A 23049-nucleotide genomic window follows, 5' to 3' on the forward strand; every position below is an offset into this window, starting at 1 on the left:
ATAGTTCCTGATAGCTCGGTAAATCATATCCTGGGCTCATATGAATTCATACAGTCAAGGATATGGTTATCACATCATACACAGGAAGTAAGTAAACTTTCGTAAACATTCAAATGTTCTTCATAAGAATAATAAGATAGATTATAAATAATATACTTGAATTTTAGTCTGGAAATATTGACATTGTATAGTTTTTCATTATCAGCTTGTTACACTAATTACAAAACCTAAAATTACTTACAGTACTTATTAGAATTTCATATATATTTTACCTATGCAGCTTTTGGGGGGGAAATTCTGAGCCTACAGAAGTCAATGTGAATTTTGCCATTGATCTCAGTGAGGTCAATATTTCAACAGTGGAGTCGAATGCAGAGATGAATAAACTTAGAACGGTTCATAATACACAGAAGTGATCAGAATATGGGCCACATTCACTGGCTGCATATGCTTTCATAAAGAGTGGCAGTCTCCTTCATGAATTATCACCCCACATCCTCATCTCAGTGACTACGAAGTAATGATCACCAGTAGGTGGGCTGATGAATACTGGTAGTTAGAGAGACTAGAGCTCTGCTAAGTGTATATCTACACATAAACTGCTGCTACACATCAAGTGCTTCAGTGAAGAATCATAGAATATTAGGGTTGGAAGAGACCTCGGGAGGTCATCTAGTCCAATCCCCTGCTCAAAGACACTAGACATAGACACTACCCATGCCAACGGGAGGGCTTCTTCAGTCAGCACAGGTACTCCACCTCCCTGAGATCCAGTAGCTAGGTTGACAAGAGAATTCCCCCATCGACCTAGCGCTATCTACACCAGGGTTTAAATACGTCACAGAGGAATATGGATTTTTCACACTCCTGAGTAATGTAGTTATACCGACCTAATTTCCTAGTGCAGACCAGGCCTCAGTAATAATGCTGACATGCGTGTGAATTAAGCTCTGTGTCTTCACAAATTTTAGAAGCGGGAATATAATAAATCCATAGTTTAATGCCATGTTATAGTTCTACCAGCAGAAGAATGCAGTCCTTCAGGGATAGATACATAGTGAAGCAGACCGATCCAAGTAATCATCTCCTAGGAAAGCAATGTTTGATATGATACAGAGAAATTTCTCTGGCAAAGACTTAGGTGACCCTCCCAAACCATGAACATATCCCAGCAGGAGCTAGCTTGAATTATTCTGATATATCATAACTTATCTCTCTCAGGACTTTGTTGAATTTAGTGAAGGGATGGGAAACAGAAAGGGAGGAAAGCTGTGAATGGAAACATCTCTCCTACAGAAGGATTATATGGAGTGGAAATATAGGGTCAGATTCTGTGCTATGTATCCAAGAGCAAAGAATCTGCAGCCCAGAACTTAAGCCACCTTTGCTACCTCTAAATCCCAGATTGTTCCAAGGCCTGGAGAGCCCACTGACAATACAGACTGGGGGGTAAGGGGTGTGTGTGTGTTGGGGGGGTGTCCTTCCCAGAGTGCTCTATTAAGTAGAGTGCTGCTTGCAATCTCTGCAGCACTATGGGCAGCAGTCCAGCCCCTGGCATGCCCTTCTCACCTGCCTCTGGTACACACCTCATGCTGCAGCTTGCAAATGTCACCCCTGGAGGCAGCCTTTTGTCTATCTACCACAGTTCTTTTGCCAGCGGAATTGTACCCCAGAGGGTTACGTGGATTTTCAGGACCTGTTACACCATTCTGACTCTTTTAAGTGGCATAAAGGGGCTCAAGTAAGAGTGAAGATCTTACCCATAGGATCGCTTCCTTCTCTGAAACAAAACTGAAGATATTTGAACTGCTCCCTAGAAACAATGCTTCTCCTTAGACCACATTTTAGAAAAATGGAATCCAACACCTAGTATAACAAAGACCACTGACGACACGAAATTAATTCTGCCAACCTGGTACTGCATTCACCTCTTCTAGCTTATGAATACTGGAAATAAATAAGACAGCACATAGAATAATTCAGAGAATGCCAAAATATATTATTGACATAGTACAGAAAAACAGAGCACACTAGGTATCTGAAGTAAAATATAGCTGCAGAACTACGTAGAAGACTTATCTCGGAATGACAAAGGAATTAATACTAATAATTAAAAAAACAGCCATTGCCTGTCAGATAGTCTAGAGCTCCAACACAATGACGGGGATAAGTATTTCAGAGACAAAGAACCCAAAAAGGTACAAAAAACACCCCACAACGGCCTGAGATATCCATTAGCAGCAACATGATAGGAGCTGGTTGGATAAAAGTGACTCACTGAACACATTAGAGGGAAGGGCCTGACAAAAGAGAATTCTCTTTCACTTTCTGCTAGGATATCTTTTTCCTCAGGGACAACAAGGGGAGTGTATTCTTTTCAGGCTTTCCTGCTCTTTATCTCACTCTACCACTACCTATACCAAATGTTTCTAAAATTGTTACGAGCTCCCAAAGCTCTAACCATGTCACTCCTCTGAACCGCTGTGGTGGTTTGCCCTTGCCTTCCACATTTCTCTATTATATAGCTACAATATAAGTATTTAAGTTAGCTTTCTTATTTGAAAATAGTAATAATACTCTGCTCTCACCCAGTCCATTCACATATTGAAAACACTGTACAAACATGAACTTAATTAATTCATCACCATATCCCTGTGAGTCAGGAACAAGTAGCATTATCCCCATTTTACAGCTGTCAAAACAGAGCAGTGAAAATGCCTTGCCAGGACGAGTACAAATTGAGAATAAATAATCAAGAGTTTTTGGTTCTCAGTGCGGTGGTTTAGCCACTAAACAACATTTTTATATAGAATGTAACTATGAGATAAATTTTCCAATTTAATTGTTCATTCTAAAACTTCCTGAAAGATTAACTTTTGCAGACTTTTCTAAATTAACTCTCAATGTCAGAAGACTGTTTAGAGGCAGATGGACAAGCATTCAAACAAAGATTTGGGTTCAAATAGTAAGATTTTTGTTTCAAAAATCAATCTCCAGCACAATGTAAAAAAGTACCCTTTTCCTGTTTGGAGTTTAAGTTCAGCATTGAATGGTGTATTTATATTTGTATGTATATGTGTGCATATATGCATGTGTATACACACACACACACTTTACATTGCTATGTATTTCCCAACATGCCAGCTGTTGATTGTTTAATGATGTACATGTTAACTGGAAAAATATTACATTGCATAGATTGTGAAACACAGATATTTCAATCTGTTCTCAAACTTTGCCAGAGAGCTTCTTGTCTCAAGTACTAAAATTTTCAAAGAGCTGCCTTGCTTGGTCTGTTAAGATCTGAAAGTGTGGTTACATAGGGCATAAATGGCAACTTGCTGGGGCAGGGGCAGGGAGGGAGAGAGACAACCTTTTTCGCCACCAAATGATTTTCGAAATAGCCTCCTAAGCCCAAGGAATGGCTTTCAGCTATTTATTACTTTCAAAATCAGTACCAGTTTTGTTTGTTTGTTTTGTTTTGTTTTTAATCCTTCCATAAGAATATCTGTTTCATATGCTTTACAGCTGAAGTGATCTCCTTGTACAACTACTGCATATGTGGAAGAATATCTAACCTGCTAAATCCAGTTTTTCCTTGCATACATTCAGTAACAGCACATTACAGATTTTCTTATGGCAGATTATTATCCCATTGCCCGATTGGCCTATCAGCAATTAATTTCTATTACATTTAAAATGATCTTCTATTTCTGGATATCTGATTCTCAACTTTTGTCTCCTTTTCACCACTACAAGTAATTTATCTTCTACTCTTTTATTATTGTCTTGGAGGCATATAGAAACATTTGCCACTATTTGGTGAATTGTACAAATAAAATTCTGTAGTCAAATAAAAGTCTGAAGTGCTTCTTGGGACCCTGAAACAATTCCACTGCATTTTCCCAGCTATTATATGGGCTGATCAAACACCCACTGAAATCATTGCAAGCTTTCCCATTGACTTCAACTGGAGTTGGATCAGAACCATAGTCTTTAATTTTTGCTACAATTTCATACTATCCTTCTCTTGTTCATAGTCCCTTCTAATTTGGTTTGATCACATTATTATAAGCAGTGCAAGAACACTACTGTGATTGAGGTTGCCGGGGCACCAAGCACAGCATGCCCCCTCCTCAGTTCCCCATGCCTCATGCCTCCCTGCCCCCAAAGCCTCCACATGGGCCTCACCCAACCATCCTTCAACGCCAGTCCCGAAGGCCTCTCCAGCTCCCCCATCCCACCGGTCACTTTCCCTCCCCAGTCCACTTGTTTCTGCCACATTCCGGCCTTCCCCAGTTTCCCAAGGCTGCTATCTAGAGTCTCCTTGGTCCTCCCACTACCCGGACCCTCTTTCTTGCCCCGACCCTCTGCTATCCCAGCCTCCAAAGGAGCAGCACACTGCTAGCTGGATCATAGTTCAATAACTTCACCTCCTGGCTCTGAACCCAAAAGTACTCACACACTTGCACACTCACATCCTGCTTTACTGCCTAGATCCCAGCCCATACCCATTCCTCTTCCCCCATATCTCTGCTACCTTGCTCAATTGGGAGCACAGAGGTGGGGGGCTTAGCAGCAGTGCCAGGTGGCTCAGGCCAGTCCCATGCATTCCCGTTTTCAATTTAGGGAAATATGGTCACCCTAGCAGCCGTGTATTCCACTTAGGTGACTCACATGCAGTACCCAGAGGAGGTAGGGCTCGGAGTCTATTTAAACAAGGATTGCAGAAACAGCTTCCCTGTTTGCATCTATTCTGGACACCACAATAATGGCATAATTGTTCGCAAACAGATGTATCAATGAACACCTGGCACCTCTGCAAATGTCCAATATTGAGACATTGCTTCAAAATGCATTGATTTGCTTGTGCTCTCCTAGAATGGGCGTATACCTGTTCAGGAGGTGTAGCCGAAGCTGTTTTGTATGCAGTGTTGATGCAGAAATTTATTCACTTAGAGATTATCTATGAGGAGACTGACTGCCCCTTTATACAGTCTGCATATGACACAAACGGACAAGGTGAAGCCCAAAAGGGTTTAGTCCTGTTCAAATAAAAACGTGAGATAACATCTGAAGTTCAATGCATGAAGATACTACTCCTCCGGGTATGAACATGGCTTTAGGAAAAAACACAGGCAAATACACTGCAAGGTTCAAATGAAAAATTTTGGGTGAGGCCGCAATATCACTGTCTTTGGAGAACTGTATATAAGGAGGCTCTGCCATCAAAGCCTGTGACTTTCACACTCTCCTTAAAGAGGTCATTGCCACGAGGAGATTTTGACAGTTTTTTGACACAAGAGAGGAAAGGGACAGGATGCCAGAGGCTCAAACGGAGGTCCCATTAGAGCCGTCAAGACTGCTTTAAGGTCCCCCCAAAGGAACTGGTTCCTACACTGGCAGATGGAGATGAAGAATTCCTTTTAAAAATCTTGCTACCATGGCATTGGCAAACACCAATCTTACATGAATTGACGGATGAAAGTCTGAGATTGCTGTTAGATGCACCCTCAGCAAGGTAAGTGTAAGGCCCAATGACTAAAGATGCAGAAAATACTCTAAGATGTCCTGGATACAAGACAGTGTTGGCTGAACTTCATGGGCCAATGACCACACTGAAAACTGCTTCCATTTTGCTAAAGAGTCCATTGTGGTAAAGGGTTTCCTACTATTGAGTAGGACCTGTCAAATAGCCACCAAACATCACTCTTCCTTTTTATTTGCTGCAGAGCAGCCATGCAGTGAAATACAGGGAGCTGAGCATGGGATGCTAAGTGTGACCATGATTCTGCATGAACAGGTCAGGATGGAGAGAAAGGGGTACGGGAGACTGAATTGACAATGTGAGAAGGTGTGGGAAAACCAACACTGCCTCAGCCACGCTGTGGCAAAGATGAACTGGCTTAATCAGCTTTCAGCTTGAGGATAACCTGTGAAATGATCAGGATCATAGGAAAAGCATACAGAAGAGCTGGTTGCTAGCTCAGGTGAAAGGCGCTGGTCAGGGAGCCTGGACCGAGGCCCCCTCAGAAGCAACACAATAACACTTCCTGTTGTCTCTTGCAGTGAACAGGTTGATCATTGGGATGCCCCAAGTTGCAAAGATGACTCAAAGAATGCTAGACATCAGTGACCACTCATGACTCAGGTAAAAATTCCAGCTGAGATGGTCTGTGAGATGATTCTGGACCCCAAGCAAGTGGTTGGCCATGAGAACGATACTCACTCTAATGCAGAACTTCCACAGACGGATTGCTGGTTGGCAGAGAATCCTGGAGTATGCTCCTCCTTGCCTTTTCACATAATATATTGTGGAGCTCTGGTTGGTAAATATGTGAACCACTGAACCCTTGAGGCAGTCAAAAAAGTGTGACAGGAATTGTAGATTGCCTGAAGCTCCAGCACATTGATATGCAGTGAAGCTTCCTCCTCTGACCACAGACACTGAACCTTCAGTGACCCCAGATGTGCTCCCAAACCTAACAGGGACGCATCAGTGACAACAGTCCTGGGTGGTAAGGGCTGGATGAAGGGAATGCTTTGACATACATTCCCCTGAACCATCCACCACTGCCAGGAGTGCAGGATCAACACAGGAAGGCAGACCAACTTGTCCAAGGAATGAAGGATTGGATGGTAAACCGTCTTCAGCCAAATCTGAAGAGGGTGAAGGCATAACCTAGCAAATTGAACCACCTGCAAGCATGCAGACATATGGCCCAAAAGCCTCAGGCCTATACAAACTGTCATGGAAGGTTGCAACTGCAGACCAAGACAAAGGCAGCAAATCATATGAAAATGCTCTGTCTGCAAAAAGAAAAAAATTCTGTCTCTAGAATTGGTAGAGTCTATTAGGGCTCCAGTGAACTTGATTTTCTGAGTGGTTGACTTCCCAGTGTTTGGGATGAGACCCAGACAGTCGAGTAAGCACAGTGTAATGCAGTTGTGGGCAACCTGTGGCCTGCATGTGGCCCGTCAGGGTAAGTTGACTGTGAGCAACGAGACATTTGAGGACACTGACCGTCCACAGGCATGGCCTCCTGTAGCAGTGGTTTGCCATTCCCATGAACCACCACAGAAATCTTCCGTGGCTTGGGAAAATTGCCATGTAGAAATAAGTGTCCTGAAGGTCCCAAGCAGCAAACCAGTCGTTCTAACATGGGGAGGAGAGTTGATAGGGTGACTGTTCAGAACCTCATCTATCTGATATATTTGTTGAGGTTTCAGAATTGAGAATAGGTGGATTTGGGAACCACAAAAGGACCCGGAATAAAAATCTTGACCTCAGTGCTCCAGAGAAAACTCCTCCACTGCTCCCAAAGCCAGTAAAGAGCACACCTGATTGACAAGCAGTATCTTGTGAGGTGGGTTCCTGAAGAGGGACAGGGAAGGAGGGAAGGGAGGACGTGTAGAGAGGAACTGGATAGCACAGTCTGATCTGTCAGTGCTTAGGATCCAGCTGTCAGTGGTAACTGAACCCCAAACATTGAGAAAGCAAGCTAGTCTGTCTGTCCTCGAATGAGGGGGTGAGGAAACAGGGTAATGGAAGAATGGACTGAACAACAGCTGTGAACAGACAAGTCAAAATGGGGGTTCTGGGGTACTGGGGGGAGACATGTAGACTGGGCAAACCCAGAACCTGAATACCTCTGGGACCATTGTCTTTTTCTTGGGTAGTCCTGCTATCTCAGAGGAGGGAAAGCATGCTCAGAGTGTTCCAGGCAGTACTGCTGCTGCTGCTGTTGACTGCCACGCTGGTGTCTTTGCACTGCTGATATATATACCCTCAAGGAATGTAGGGTGGCCCTAGAATCCTTGAAGGAGTGCAAAGTTTCATCAGTTTTGTCCAAAAAGAGGACCCGAGCATCAAAGGGCAAGTCATAGAATCATAGAATCTCAGGGTTGGAAGGGACCTCAGGAGGTCATCCAGTCCAAACCCCTTCTCAAAGCAGGACCAATCCCGAATTAAATCATCCCAGCCAGGGCTTTGTCAAGCCTGACCGTAAAAACTTCTAAGGAAGGAGATTCTACCACCTCCCTAGGTAACGCATTCCAGTGTTTCACCACCCTCCTAGTGAAAGTTTTTCCTAATATCCAACCTAAACCTCCCCCAATGCAACTTGAAACCATTACTCCTTGTCCTGTCATCTTCTACCACTGAGAATAGTCTAGAACCATCCTCTCTGGAACCACCTCTCAGGTAGTTGAAAGCAGCTATCAAATCCCCCCTCATTCTTCTCTTCTGCAGACTAAACAATCCCAGTTCCCTCAGCCTCTCCTCATAAGTCATGTGTTCTAGACCCCTAATAATTTTTGTTGCCCTTCGCTGGACTCTCTCCAATTTATCCACATCCTTCTTGTAGTGTGGGGCCCAAAACTGGACACAGTACTCCAGATGAGGCTTCACCAATGTCGAATAGAGGGGAACGATCACGTCCCTCGATCTGCTGGCAATGCCCCTACTTATATATCCCAAAATGCCATTGGCCTTCTTGGCAACAAGGGCACACTGTTGACTCATATCCAGCTTCTCGTCCACTGTCACCCCTAGGTCCTTTTCCGCAGAACTGCTGCCTAGCCATTCGGTCCCTAGTCTGTAGCGGTGCATTGGATTCTTCCGTCCTAAGTGTAGGACCCTGCACTTGTCCTTGTTGAACCTCATCAGATTTCTTTTGGCCCAATCCTGCAATTTGTCTAGGTCCCTCTGTATACTATCCCTACCTGCCACCGTATCTACCACTCCTCCTAGTTTAGTATCATCCGCAAATTTGCTGAGAGTGCAATCCACACCATCCTCCACATCATTTATGAAGATATTGAACAAAACCGGCCCCAGGACTGACCCTTGGCGCACTCCACTTGATACCGGCTGCCAACTAGACATGGAGCCATTGATCACTACCCGTTGAGCCTGACAATCTAGCCAACTTTCTACCCACCTTACAGTACATTCATCCAGCCCATACTTCTTTAACTTGCTGATAAGAATACTGTGGGAGACGGTGTCAAAAGCTTTGCTAAAGTCAAGAAACAATACATCCACTGCTTTCCCTTTTCCACAGAAGCAGTAATCTCATCATAGAAGGCGATTAGATTAGTCAGGCATGACCTTCCCTTGGTGAATCCATGCTGTTACTGATCACTTTCCTCTTGTGTAAGTGCATCAGGATTGATTGCTTGAGGACCTGCTCCATGATTTTTCCGGGGACTGAGGTGAGGCTGACTGGCTTGTAGTTCCCAGGATCCTCCTTCTTCCCTTTTTTAAAGATGGGCACTACATTAGCCTTTTTCCAGTCGTCCGGGACTTCCCCCGATCGCCATGAGTTTTCAAAGATAATGGCTAATGGCTCTGCAATCACAGTTGCCAATTCCTTTAGCACTCTCGGATGCAACGCATCCGGTCCCATGGACTTGTGCATGTCCAGCTTTTCTAAATAGTCCCTAACCACTTCTTTCTCCACAGACGGCTGGCCACCTACTCCCCATACTGTGTTGCCCAGAGCAGTCTGGGAGCTGACCTTGTTAGTGAAGACAGAGGAAAAAAAAGCATTGAGAACATTAGCTTTTTCCACACCCTCTGTCACTAGGTTGCCTCCCTCATTCAGTAAGGGGCCCACACTTTCCTTGGCTTTCTTCTTGTTGCCAACATACCTGAAGAAACCCTTCTTGTTACTCTTGACAACTCTTGCTAGCTGCAGCTCCAGGTGCGATTTGGTCCTCTATAGCCTGTTGCATGTCTGGAGCAATGCTCAAACTTTGCAGCCAGAATGTCCTTCCCATGGTCATCACCGAGGCTATCACTTTGGTGGAACTATCTGCCACATCTAGAGCAGACTGCAATAACATTCTGGCCATCAAGCAGCCTTCAGCAACCCATCTGAAATTCCTTCCTGGAGGTTTCAGGCAGCTGGTCTGTAAATTTAGACAGTCATTCAATTTACAAATACATATTTGGACAACAGTGCCTACTTGTTTCCGAATCCACATTTGCAGGGAGGAAGAGGTGTAGATCTTTCTACCCACTAAGTCCATCCTTGTCCTTGTCAGTGGACTTAAATCTGCCCTCTCAAACTGTCATTCACCGCAATTATGACCAGTGAATTAGGACACTGGTGAGAGTAAAGCTACTAAAACCCTTCATCAGGACAAAGTAATGCTTCTCGAAACACTTCGCAGTAGTGCTACAAAGAACCTTTACAGGCTCTAGGAGTGCAATGTTAATAGGAAGGGTCACTCTCCCAAATGCAGATGGCTGCAGGATGTCCAACACCTCTTGGCTAGTCTCCACTTGGATTCCCAGGAAAGTAGCTAGGTGCTGCAAAAGGTCCTGGTAAACCTTGAAGTTCTCAGGCACTGAATGCCAGGAAGTCTAACTGTCCAGGGTCAATGAAGAGACAGTTAACTATGCCAGTGATGGCGCCTGTTCCTGAACAGGGACAATTCTGGAGTCTCTGCAAGACGGAGGAAAACTGGTGCCTGAACTTGTGGTGGCGTGACAGCCCCAGACACTCAAGTTTCAGATGATCTTGTCTTAGAGCAAGAGGAGGAGTTTAACCTCCGTAACAGAAGAGCATCCCATAAATTGCATGGAGCATAAGGGTAAGAGATTGGTGGCCAGTAGGCACCAGGCCAGGGGCTCCTGTTCCAACTGCGGGAAGGCTGCTGATCTTGACCTGGATGCCGAGAAGTTTCAGGGGATTCTGGGGATAAAGGTGGAGCCAATCCCGAGGGTGTGAGCAACCAGTCCAACTCATCAGTCATCCAAAGTGAGAGAGGGATCCATGCTGACTGTGAAAATGGTGCAGCCAGCACCGTGTAACCTTCAATTGTCTCCAGGACTGGCAGCAGCATTGGTAAGGATGTCAGTGACGGTACCAAAGCTGCTGATGGTGCTGAGGTGTAGGGTGGAGAACACGACCACGGTAACATTGGCAGTGCAAAAGTGCAGTGCTGCCAAGAGTTTACTTGTGCCACGCCCAGCATCAGACTCACTTCCACAGTCTGCAGCAAGGGAACATCAGGATGCAGTTCCAACAGACCAAACGGTTTAGTGGCCTGTCCAGGCAGTGAGGCTGTGGATGCATAGCCCTGGTGAAGTCCTGGATCAAATGAGAGCAGAGAAAGGCAGATGAGGTTCACTGACACCTGATATTCCACTGATGTGGATACAGTCGGTGCCACCATCATCCTTGTTGGTGCTGGATTCAAAAGGGCCAGAATACAAGTTGGCAGTACAGCGTCTGTTGCATCCCTAGGCAGTACTGGGGAGTGGTTGGAAGGACCCGCTCCATCCTGTGTGCTGGCATCAGCCATATTCTTCCTGGAGTAGGAAGAAGAGTCTCCACAAGGCCTGGTGAGGTTTTGATTGGTCTTGAGACCTTTTCTTTGGTGCTCTTGAAGAAGAGTGGTTTCTGCACCTCTTCAGAGAGGTGGCGGCTGCGGAGAATGAACTGTCACCATTCATTGAGATTGGCCTCCAATCCAACACAAGCCTCAGTACTGAAGCAGGTGCTCCTTCAGGCGAAGGTCTCAAGCCAGAGTCTGATACCCATCATTTTTTTTTCTCAGAAACAGTGTAATTCTGTATTTCATTAAGCTATACTGCAATGTTTCTCCAGAGTTTATGTTGGCCACTTTGGCATGAGTAAGAGCCTCTCATAGTCCAATTCCTCTTCCAATCCCCAAAGCCCCTACTATTTGGTTATTAAAATGTTTCATTCTGTAGAACCCCTGCCAGAGCCCTGTGGACTGTAAGTGGTTCATGTCCTATGTTAACGTGAAGCCAAAAAAGAAAGTTTGTTACCTCTCTGATACAATTTCATTTTTAATTTACTTATTTGCTTTCATAACAGCGATTATTTACAGACCACTTCTAGGGGATAACTGCAGTTCCTAGATTGCTCAGGATGTGTACTGTCTTTTTTAAAAAAAAATATGACAGAATATTTTCTCTAGACTTTTCAGATTCCTAGAATCAATTTATTAAAAGATGCATAGTTTTTAGATTATGCACCATTCAGATAGTTGTTACATATCCTAGTGCAAGTTATTTATTAAACAAAGAAAAGCAAGTTTCTCTGATTCTGTTATTTATCTTAGATATTTCTATGGTATCTACCTGACCCAGGATTATTTGAGTACAGGGACCAGTGGACAAAGTACGAAAGTCAGGAGACCCAGGTTTAATTACAAACTCTGATTCTGAGTCACAGTGTTACTTTAGGCAACTCAATTAACCTCTATGTGCGACAAGTACTCATTCTGTAAAAAGGGGATAATTGTGCTTACCCACCTTTGGAAAGAGCTTTGTGAATGTATAGAATTACTAAGTATCATTATTATAACAATAATATGTCTCAGTGACCATATATTATACACCCAATGTGTTCTATCTGCCTATGCCAGTGAACTGTAACCTCTCTGAAAGAAGTTATTGTTCAGTTTGGCATAAATGAGAGAAATGAAATCAAGGACATTATTATTTTAAAACGCTCATGCAATTGCCTATTATTCCTCATACCACACATGGCCTACTAGAGCCCACCAAATTCCATTCTATTATATTATGAAGGAAAAATATTTCACAATAATTATGTATGATCAAGTTACACAGAGATATTACATAGCAGCTTTCAATAAACAAAATCAATTAAATCTATGCTAAGTCTTACAATGTAAATTAGATTCTTGAAATTATATTCTTTTATGGAGATTTTAAGATACATTAAGTCCCAAATAAAGACAGGACTTAGTTAAGTATACTTCTTTAATGTTCCTAGAAAACTATAAGTAAAATTGTATCAGTTAAGTATAGAAGGTAATAAACATGTTTTTTTTCTAGTGGATGTTGTCTGCCTTGATCATTACCACACAGCAAATCTGTCCACTTAATATAACATGACTCCTAGTGATACCTTACTTCTGAAAAGGAAAACTTGACACTCCTCTTTAAAAAAGAGCCGTTTGATCTGTACTTTATGTAACAGAGAGATACTTAGTGAGAGACAACTTCTAAATTGTCGGGGTTGGCAAACCTAGGACTGTCAAGAGATCAGCAGAATCTCCTTAATTGGTAGAAGCAAATTTGCCTAACCTATAGGAATCATCTAGTTTAGTGAACTATTTTATGTGCTAAGCTTGGCTAAGACCACTAGATATATGAGAAGTTATGATAAGAGTACATGAAGGATTTCCTTCAGTAAAGGTGGAAAGTAAACACTATCTTTGTACCTTTAAAGGAAAAAGGTCATAAAGCACAGAATAAAATAGTGGTTAAATGTTGCAGAAAAAAATCCATCTTGAGTTACACTTAATTTTGAAACCGGGTTCATCTTGCCCCGAGCCAGGAATCACTTGAAAAAAATATATATGTGAGCAACCTAATTCATGATAGCATTCTTCACTGTAGCATAATTTGTAACACAGTTTAGCTGTATGCTGCCTATTTCAAAATTTGGTGCCGTCCCTACACAGTAGGATGAATCCCTGCCTCTTCTATGTGCAAAAACAATTTTTCTTAACATTTTCACTGATAATACTGAAATCAATGGAAGGTATGAATGTTCAGAACCTTTGAAAATCAGGCCTCTTATTTGGGTGTTTAAATATGGATTTAGGTGCATTACTTTAGGCATCTCAGCTTTAAAATGTTGAACTACGTTCGTAGGTTGTTGATTAGAGAAAGAGAGAGAGAAAGAGAGAAAGAAAGAAAGAAAACTGCCTTTTAAATTTTCTGCTTTTGTATGTATCCATTACATCTATGTTTTTTTTAAACAATGAAGGAGAGAAATAATTTTGTGATTTTAATGAAATGCAGATTTATTCAAGAGGTTGAAACAAAGCTTTTTTTTTTTGTATGAAAAGCTTTTGAAAAACCTAACGTTACATGACTGATACATACACTCTGGGGTTTGTTTTCCTCTGCATAATAATGCCTACTGTCAATGGCAATTATGCATGCAAACATATGGAAAGAAGAACTTATTTATAATTTCCAAGTTTGAACATTTTTATATACTAAGCCAGGTTTTAAGGTAAGACGATTTTTTAAATTATTAATACAATCAAACACACTGTTCTTGGCACTGTACTATAACACAAATAGTCCCTACGCCATTAATTTACAGTCTAGTGGTACAGATCCTGTGAACACTTACAAATATTAGTAACTTTACTCAGGTGGGTATTAACATTCAGTTAAATGGAAGCACTTGGTGAATAAAGTTATTATTATTTGTATTTTGTAGTAGTACAGGCTCATTTCTTATGTGAAATCTGGAAGAGGTAAGTCAAAGGTGATACATGACCAAGGAGAAGGGGTGAAGGCTTAGCAAACTGAAAGTGACTGGAAATAAGTATGGAGAAGAGTGAAAGAAAAATTAGTGAGGCATCAGTGCTGCAATCATGGGCATAACTGAGGGGTTTGGTGGACATAATGAATTCCAAGATACAGGATGGAATGGAGTTGTGATGCCTACAGGTAAGGAAAAGACATTTGATCTTTGCATGATAGACAAGTCAGTGCAGGGATTAAAAAGAAAAGAGGCATCAGGATCAGATCACTGGGTGAGAAAAAAAAAAAGATCCTCGGTTGAATTCTCCTCTGGAGCAAAACATTGTTTTGATCCATGACAAACTGGTCTGTCCTCGGCTGTCTGTGACAATTGGGGTTCAGATATCCAGGGAGAGAACAGAAGTTCTGATCTCCAAGTAACTGAATCAACCAATTGAGAAATGTCATTTGTGAAAGATGTCTCCTAATACTGAGGCTTTGAATGACCACTCAGAATTGTCATAATATTGTCTGTTAGGGTGTTCTGCAAACTTGGAAAATGAAGGGCCAATAGTATGATCTGATAGCTGATGCACCAGTCACACAGCTGGATTGCTTTCTGATACAGTGGTGACGGGCGTATTCCATCTGCTTTTATCATACATTGCTGTAGTATTGTTTGTCGGTACTTAGACTCTGGTCACTTGAAGTCTGGACAAGAATGCTGTGCATGATTGACGAACTGTGCTTAGCTCCAGGATATTTATATGGAGATTCATTTTTGGGGAGACCAAAGCCCTTGTGTCTGCAGGTGAGCCAGATAATTCCCCATTCAAGAGTGGATGTATCCATTATTAGAGGTAGTGTGGGCACTCCACTGCATCTTCCATCAAACTAATGGGAAAGAAGACTTTTTGAGAAAGTGTGACCAACCTATCCATGTGGTGTCTGCCTGGTAGATATGCTTATCTCAAATATCCTTTCATGGAGGGACGGTGAACTCTGTCAAACTACTTCCCCTCGGTACATAAAGTTGTTTGTCCCATTTGTCTAAAATACATCCTAAATGATGTATTTGGGTGAGCCTGACGTTGAGTGATGAAGTGAATAGTGAGGAACTTGTCCTGTGGTAGGTAGGACTTCACTACTGTGGAGTCTAATACTGCCCCTATTTACTTTATGCTTGGTGATGGAGTAAGAGTGATTTTTTGTCTGTTGGCTCTGAGACATTAGAGCAGTGAAAACTCCAAAGTTTATTTCTAGAGGATTTTTCACTTATAAAGCAACCATCCCTGAAGAAGCTAGTCACTGAGATATGGATAAATCTGTAACTCTTGTCTACTTAGTGAGCTGGCATGACCACCAGAAACTTGATGAATACACTTTGAGCTATGGAGTGTCTGAAGGGAAGCACCTGTAATCATAATGAGACTTTCCCATGAGAAGTATTATAATAATGAGACTTTCCCATGATGAGGTATAATGAGACTTTCCCATGAGAGGTATTTCCAGGGGTCCGAGTGAACTGCTATATGGAAATAGGCATTTTTCAAGTAGTCTTGAAGATCCAAGGTATGGATTATAGAGGCTAGAGTCAAGCATTGTGAAATTGAAATGATAGATGAATTTGTTATTCATCTGTGTAGAATGGAACACCAACCTCTTTTCTTCACTAGCAAATAATAAGAGTAAACCCGCGCTGCGCTAGAACTCCAGAGGTACTTCTCCCCACTGCTCCAAGATGCAGAACAAAGTCTACCCCCTTTCTTAGCAATATCTCATGAGAAAGGCCCCAGAAGAGTGATGAAGGAGGGTGAGGGGGTAGGAAAGAAATTGATAGAATATTCTTTGTTCAAGATCTCCAGGCCCCACTGAGGTTATTCAGTTCTGGGCCTCTCAAAAACAAAATTCCAGAAAGGGAAAGAAGAAAATAGATCCTGCTGTTCCATGTGGCTCTCAACAGCACTGTCTCACCTGCTGATAGAAGTTATTGTAGGTTGTGTGGAACTGAAGGACGCACTGGGCCTTCTCTAGAACCTCTACCTCTTCCTTGGAGCCTCAGATAATCTTTGTGGGCCATAGTAGTAGGAATTATCTGCCTGGGATAATTCTGAGGTCTGTGTGGTATTCTCTAGGTGACTGGGGGTGTACATCCCCACAGAGCATAAGGTGGCTCAAGAGAGCTTTAATATATGCAGAGCCTAGCGAGTATGGGTATTGAAAAGATCGTAGTGTGAAGGGTTGGATCACAGAAACCCCCTTGGGGACTGCCACCTGATGTGCCGAGACTACCCCTGAGCCTGTTTCCCCTGGCAGCTTGGGACTTCAGGGTCCTGCCTGGTTTAAGCCAGACATGCTAGCCTGCTGCTAACTCAAACCCAGGTCTGAACCACTTCCCCTAACAGCTGCAGGCTTAACTGAAAACAGTTTAAGAAGTGTTCCTGCCTCCCTCACTCTTCTCTTCTGCAAGAGCTTCCAGGTGTTGTGACTTGTAGGTATAACACGAGGAATCAGCCATTAGAAGGAGGTTTGGGGTAACTGTTGAATATACATGTTAAAAATTTGCTCATTTTTTGGTTTGCTGGTAGTTCTGAAATATTGAATAAATAAATTTCAGGTGAAATTAAACATTTAGTTCAACTCAAAACTAAATGTTTTGTTTAGTTTGAGCATTTTTTTAACTTATTTTTTTCAATAAAATTGAAAGAAGGGTGAAATGAAAACATTTTGAATTTTAAAAAATGAAATGTTTATTTTGAAAATGTCAAAACAAATTGCTTGAACTTTTTGGATTTTTTTCCCCCCTCTGCACGAACAATTTGGTGAAAGACATGAACTCATACAAGTTTCTGGAATTGACAAACCTGAATTTTTTGCCAAAAATTGTTTCAGCCAAAAAAATTCACCCTGCTCTACTCATTATTTCAGTGCAATTTAATGAGAAAGAATACTGTGGTCTGCAAGGTTCATAGTTTAATAAACATGGTTACTATTCGTTAACTAAAAATACAATTTGATAAATCTTTAACCAATAAGACCTGTGTAGGTCAAAATCAATTTATTAAAATTTGAGAAAAATAGTATGCATCTTTAAGAGGACATAAGAAAACATTACGACATTGAGAGGTTCAATAATAACAAAAACTGATTTTCTCTGCAGTACTAACAGCAAAGTTGCAAGCGATTATCTTTCAGAAAAACAACAGCTCTATTGAAGTATAGCTTTGGAAACTGTCATATGAGTAAGCTGTAATGAATGTTCCCCCTACAGATCTAGGAGTACCTAACAACCAGGACTTGTTATGTCACAAAAAAAAAAAAATAATTTATATACGGTAGCCACTCATTGAGCAGACTTCCAGTATTTCAAAAGCAGAAATTTTTAATCAACACATAATGGAAAAGGGAGCTAAATCCTCTCAAGTAAATTAACACTGCACATATCATGCACTATCTACTCTATGTATGCCATATTTAAAAATATAGATCTAAAAATCTCCATTCAATCTTTGATAAAGAAATGACTTGCTTTTTTGTTATAAAATGTCTAATTCACAGTATTGGAAAAACATTACGATTTATACAGTGCTATGAAAACACACACAGAATTGATAACTAAAAGACAGGGTTACTTCTCCCAAAACTTTCCAATCTATGTTAATAGCTTGATGAATGATACTTGTAATGATCTGGGATGTACTTAAAAAAATAAAAACTGATATTACCTTGTGAAAAAAAAGAGAGAGAAAGAACAAACTTACTATTGTTCTTTTAAGACAATGTTTCTCAGACTGTGGGTCGACCTCAAGTGGGTCATGACCCTGTTTTAATGAGGTCGCCAGGGCTGGCTTAGACATTCTGGGGCCTGGGGCTGAAGCCCGAGCCCCACCACCGGGGCCGGAGCTGAAGCCCAAGGGTTCCAGCCCTGGGTGGCGGGGCTCATGTTACAGGCCCCCTGCCTAGAGATGATGCCGTCGGGCTTTGGCCTTCCCGCCCGGGGTTGTGGAGCTCAGGCTTTGAATATCCCCCCACCCGGGGCAGCAGGGCTCAGGCTTCAGTCCCTCCTCCTGGGGTCATGAAGTAATTTTTGTAGTCAGAAGGGGGTCATGGTGCAATGACATTTGAGAACCACTGCTTTAAGAGATGGCAATGAAATAAAACTGAGTAGTGAAGAAAAAGCACAACACTGATGCAGCGGGCAAAGCAACTAGCAAAGGAATGAGGAAAAAAATGAACTGGCCGCTGAGACACAGATTCAGATTGAGAATCTAAGGAAAACCAGCATATATAGTATAATCTCACTCTTATAATTTGTATTCCTGATACACAAAACTCAGCCTGTCACCATGTGACTTTAAGTACCATCTGAACAACACCATTAGATGACTTTGAGAGTCAAATTAATTGTAAATGAACACTCCTACACCATTCAGAGATTGTTTTTTAAAAAAAACAACAAACATCAGCCTTTGCAACACAATACAAGAAAGATGTGGAACAATTACAAAAACAGAAGGCTTTTACCAGCGTGAGAGGCCATAAGTATTAAAGATCATAATCAACAACTTGGATTACACCCAGAAACAAATGGCTATCCATGATAAAGTATGGAGCATTAGCAAAATAGCCTAATAGAGATATGCTACACTGAAGAGGTGAGTCTCACAGTGATGAATCAAGTATGATTCCCATGCTGTTGACTTAATTGACAAAAGTTTGGCAAGCACCCACTGTATATGGCACAGCCATCACCCAGTTTACAGCATCACTTCCTTCTTTTGTGGATTAATTTTAGCTAGGTCAGCCCTCATCTATCCCTATGGCCACCAGACACTGGAAAGGAATAAGAAGAATCCAACGTCTGGATTTGATTTAAAAAAAAATATAGAACTGAGTAGCATAACTCACTTGCCAAAGCTTTGCAACCTAGTGCCTACTACTTAGGTGCCTAAAACCATATTTAGGCACTTAAATAAAAGTAGCCCAATTTTCAAAGGTGCGAAACAGTTGCAGTTCCCACTGACTTCATTAAGATGTGCAGGTGCTTAGCACTTCTGAAAAATCAGGTCATTTATATTTGGGGACCCAAATAAAATTTTAGAACCTTAACTATAGACACTCTTATTTGAAAAGTTTGGACACTTTCTCTCCCAGAAGCTGTACATGTACTCTGAACACTAAGAGATAGCAGAATAGCAACATTAGAATTTAACATGAGAGATCCTATGGAGATAAAAAGTAATTACTGAGAACAACCCATTAGTTCCCAAAAATGAATGTATGAACACCCTCCAATCCACCCTGGATTCCAAACTGGGAAAACTAGTTCCTCTGGACTGCAGCCAGCCTATTGTTCTAGATTGGACCCATTTGAATGGCAGACCATCAAGGTTGAGGACACTTGATGGCTTTCCCATTGTTAGTCTTTTCGGTAGGTGTAAGGATTTCTTGTCCCAGCCCATATGCTGGGAAAGTGAAGGGTACTGCACAGGCTGCAATCAAAATGGCATTCACAAAACAGAATGGAGTTGACAGATTGTTATAGATACATACGGGCATATAGAAATCCATTACACTCGGTCTGATCCTTCTGCCCTTTTCTTTCAGTAATATTTTAATACAATAGTGTGGCTGTGGTTATTTAAACTCCTCTCATAATATAGAGAAAAATGCAGCCTATAAGCTTGACAAATATGGTCTTTACCCTACAAGATTAATTGTTTATGTGGCAATAAATGAAGTCTGATAAAATATAATAAAAGTAACTATGATGGTCAATACCCACAAATATCACCACAATATACTCCACAGTCTTCCTATGATGAGCGCATGGATGCTTCCCTGAGAACATGCAACACCACTATTTATGCACAAAAGTAAAGCATGGATAAATTAATAATTCCTCCAGCTACTATGGACTAAATGCTAAAAGTAGCATTGTTAATAAATGTATAAAGCATTTGTAAGACAAAACATATACAAATACATCCATATTTATAAGAAGTAATGTATGCCAATTGAATCTGAAAATTAAAAATGAGTGAGAACAGATTTTATATATATATATATATATATACACACACACATACATATATGTATCTCTCTCTCTCTCTCTCTCTCTATATAGATATATATATATGAATGTAGCTTGGGTGAATGTGAGCGACCACTATGTCACCAATGGCGGGGGGCAGAAGGGGGCCAACAGTGTGAATCTAGGGATTTTGGCAGGAAAGGCTACTTGAGCCATGAGAGGTGTCACTGTGCAAGGCAATATACTCCCCACTACATTTCTGTAAGCTAGAAAAACTATTAACTTCAACAATTTGCATAGCCAATCACTATTTTACTCATAGTGCTTTCTGCAGGAGTATGACAATGCTGAGAAGCCTCTCAATTTCTAACTCTATGCCCAGTTGAGTTTAAATTAGTCATGCTATGTCTTCATATATATAGAAGGAACTCTTAATTGTGATATTATATGTAAAAGTCTTCTGCTGCTTAGATTGAGATGTACAAGAGGCTATGCTATATAATGAGGCGGTAAAGTGGAATTTATCTTCCCTGGCTTCCAGTACTACTGTTGCATGAAGAATTTACAGAAAGGAAAGAAAACAGGAAATTTCTGTGATTAATGTTTTTTGTTTTTATTAGAATGATTACATGACAAGCTTTTCAGAACTACTGTGTTAAATTTGGGAAAGTACTGTTTAATTGCAGTTGATTTTTATGATAAAAAGATCAGAAGATTAAAGTAGTTTGAGGTTTGTTCATACAAAATAAAAATATATATATCTATTTTGATACCATGGACATAGGGTATATGCCGGAAACTGTTTTGGGGACTATTTTAGAGCTCTTCTATTTTATTATTGGAGGTAGCAGGCATATATCTGAAAGTTCAATTGATTGACCTACATAGTATGTACATCAGATTATTAAGTGTGCTATTTAATGTTAGCTTTCAATTAAAATAAATGTAAATTGTTAGTTACAGACATTAAAGTGCCATCAAAATTAAAATTTTCATTTAATAATACAAACCTTTACTAGCTTTGTCTAAATGTTGCAAATCTTCAACAAAATTCAGGACATCAGGATACTTCTCCTCACATATTTCAACGAGAAAATGGAGCAAAGTTGTTTTCTGATCTGCTGACTTTGTGTCCTTTAACTAGAGAAGTAAAAAAAAAATATATATGTTGGGAATGAGAATGGTTTGAATTATTCTTACATTCAAAGTACTTTAACAACTCTGAATGTTATGAAGATAAGAGCCAAGCTGTTAAACTGATGCAGCTTTATGTAAGCGAACCGTAACATGATTGATTGGCTGTTTTTGTTGATTTATTTTGGTTGGTTAAAATTTAAAGTAGATTCTAAATACTGACTAGTTTAACACTTATCTACCAAATATTTGTTTTTTTCCAATGAAAAGTAAAGGAGTATGCTAAATTATGAAATATGAAGCTCAAAACACTTAAGCTGTATTTAAATGTCTTCAGAAATGCAAGGGATGAAATATATTAAAGCACAAGAATGGTATGCGGTTACCAAGATGTTTGTAATTTTTTTTTAAATGAAAAGAAAGATTCCAATAACAAACTTATTCATTTCCAATCTTGAACAATTATCTATAAAAATACTGCTCCACATTGGCTATTGACATAAGCATATTAACACCTAAAGATGTGAATCCATGTATAAGCTCTTTTGCGCTCCTTACTGGTGGAAAAAGTTTCTTCTTAAGCATCATTTTAATTTGGGAATAGGATCTGTCTTAAGGCTCAAAAGAGACCAACTGAGTCAAAATTTTGGTAGCCTATGAGGGTCCCCCTCCACACACACACACACACCCACACACACACACACACACAATCAATATATTTAGCATATATTGATCCAACTGAAGTGCAAATGAGTCAGTGTCCTTAAATCATGTGCTCTACGATATACACTGGATGCATTAAAAAAATTAATTCCAGTTTTAGAGATATTACCATTTTCAAACATATTCTGACAATGAAGGATGTCATTAGAATTGGTATTATCTATAAAACCAAAATGAACTTTAAGTGTGCCCACTGTATATAAATCACATTAGTTTTCAACTCTGTCTGACAAGAAATAATAATCCAATTCACAAAAAGATGGGTAGTTAAACTATGTATTTACAGAACAAACAGTCTTCAGGAAATTCCAGCTAAGGCATAGGTTAACTCTCTCCTAAATCTAAATTGTTTGGTTTTCTTAAAGGAGGGATATTAACACTTCAGATGAAAGAAATAAACTCCATTAGCCCATAAGTAACATAACATGATATGGATGAAATTCTGGCCCTATTGAAGTCTATGTATGACTTCAGTCAGTGTATGACTACACTGCAACTAAACACACGCAGCTGGCTCATGCCAGCTGATGTGGGCTCACAGGGCTTGTGCTGCAGTGCTATAAAACTGCAGTGTAGACATCTGGGCTTGGGCTGGAGCCCAGGGTCTCGGACCCCACAATGGGGGAAGGTCCCAGACTCCAGAACCATGGCTATTTTTTCCCACCCACCTTACAGTAATTTCATGTAGACTACATTTCCCTAGTTTGCTTATGAGAATGTCATGTGGGATTGTGTTAAAAGCCTTACTAAAATCAAGATACATCACATCTACTGCTTCCCCACTATCAACTAGGCCAGCAATCTTGTTTTAGAACCCTGTCATCCTTCAGCACACATTGCTTCTGTGTTAAAGGGAAGGAACCTGAAATCTAATATGTAAAAA

At 40.8% G+C, this 23049-nt stretch overlaps 1 protein-coding gene across 1 annotated transcript in view; it reads right to left on the reverse strand.

Annotated features, from left to right (window-relative positions):
* The window catches only part of DIAPH3 (diaphanous related formin 3), a 504213-nt gene that overhangs the window by 170067 nt on the left and 311097 nt on the right, over positions 1-23049 (reverse strand). The window contains exon 22 of the mRNA XM_073325081.1: positions 21320-21449. Coding sequence (XP_073181182.1) covers positions 21320-21449 — 130 coding nt within the window. The remainder of the gene's footprint in view (positions 1-21319; positions 21450-23049) is intronic.

Source organism: Lepidochelys kempii, chromosome 1, assembly GCF_965140265.1.
Source record: "Lepidochelys kempii isolate rLepKem1 chromosome 1, rLepKem1.hap2, whole genome shotgun sequence".
Lineage (NCBI taxonomy): Eukaryota > Metazoa > Chordata > Testudines > Cheloniidae > Lepidochelys > Lepidochelys kempii.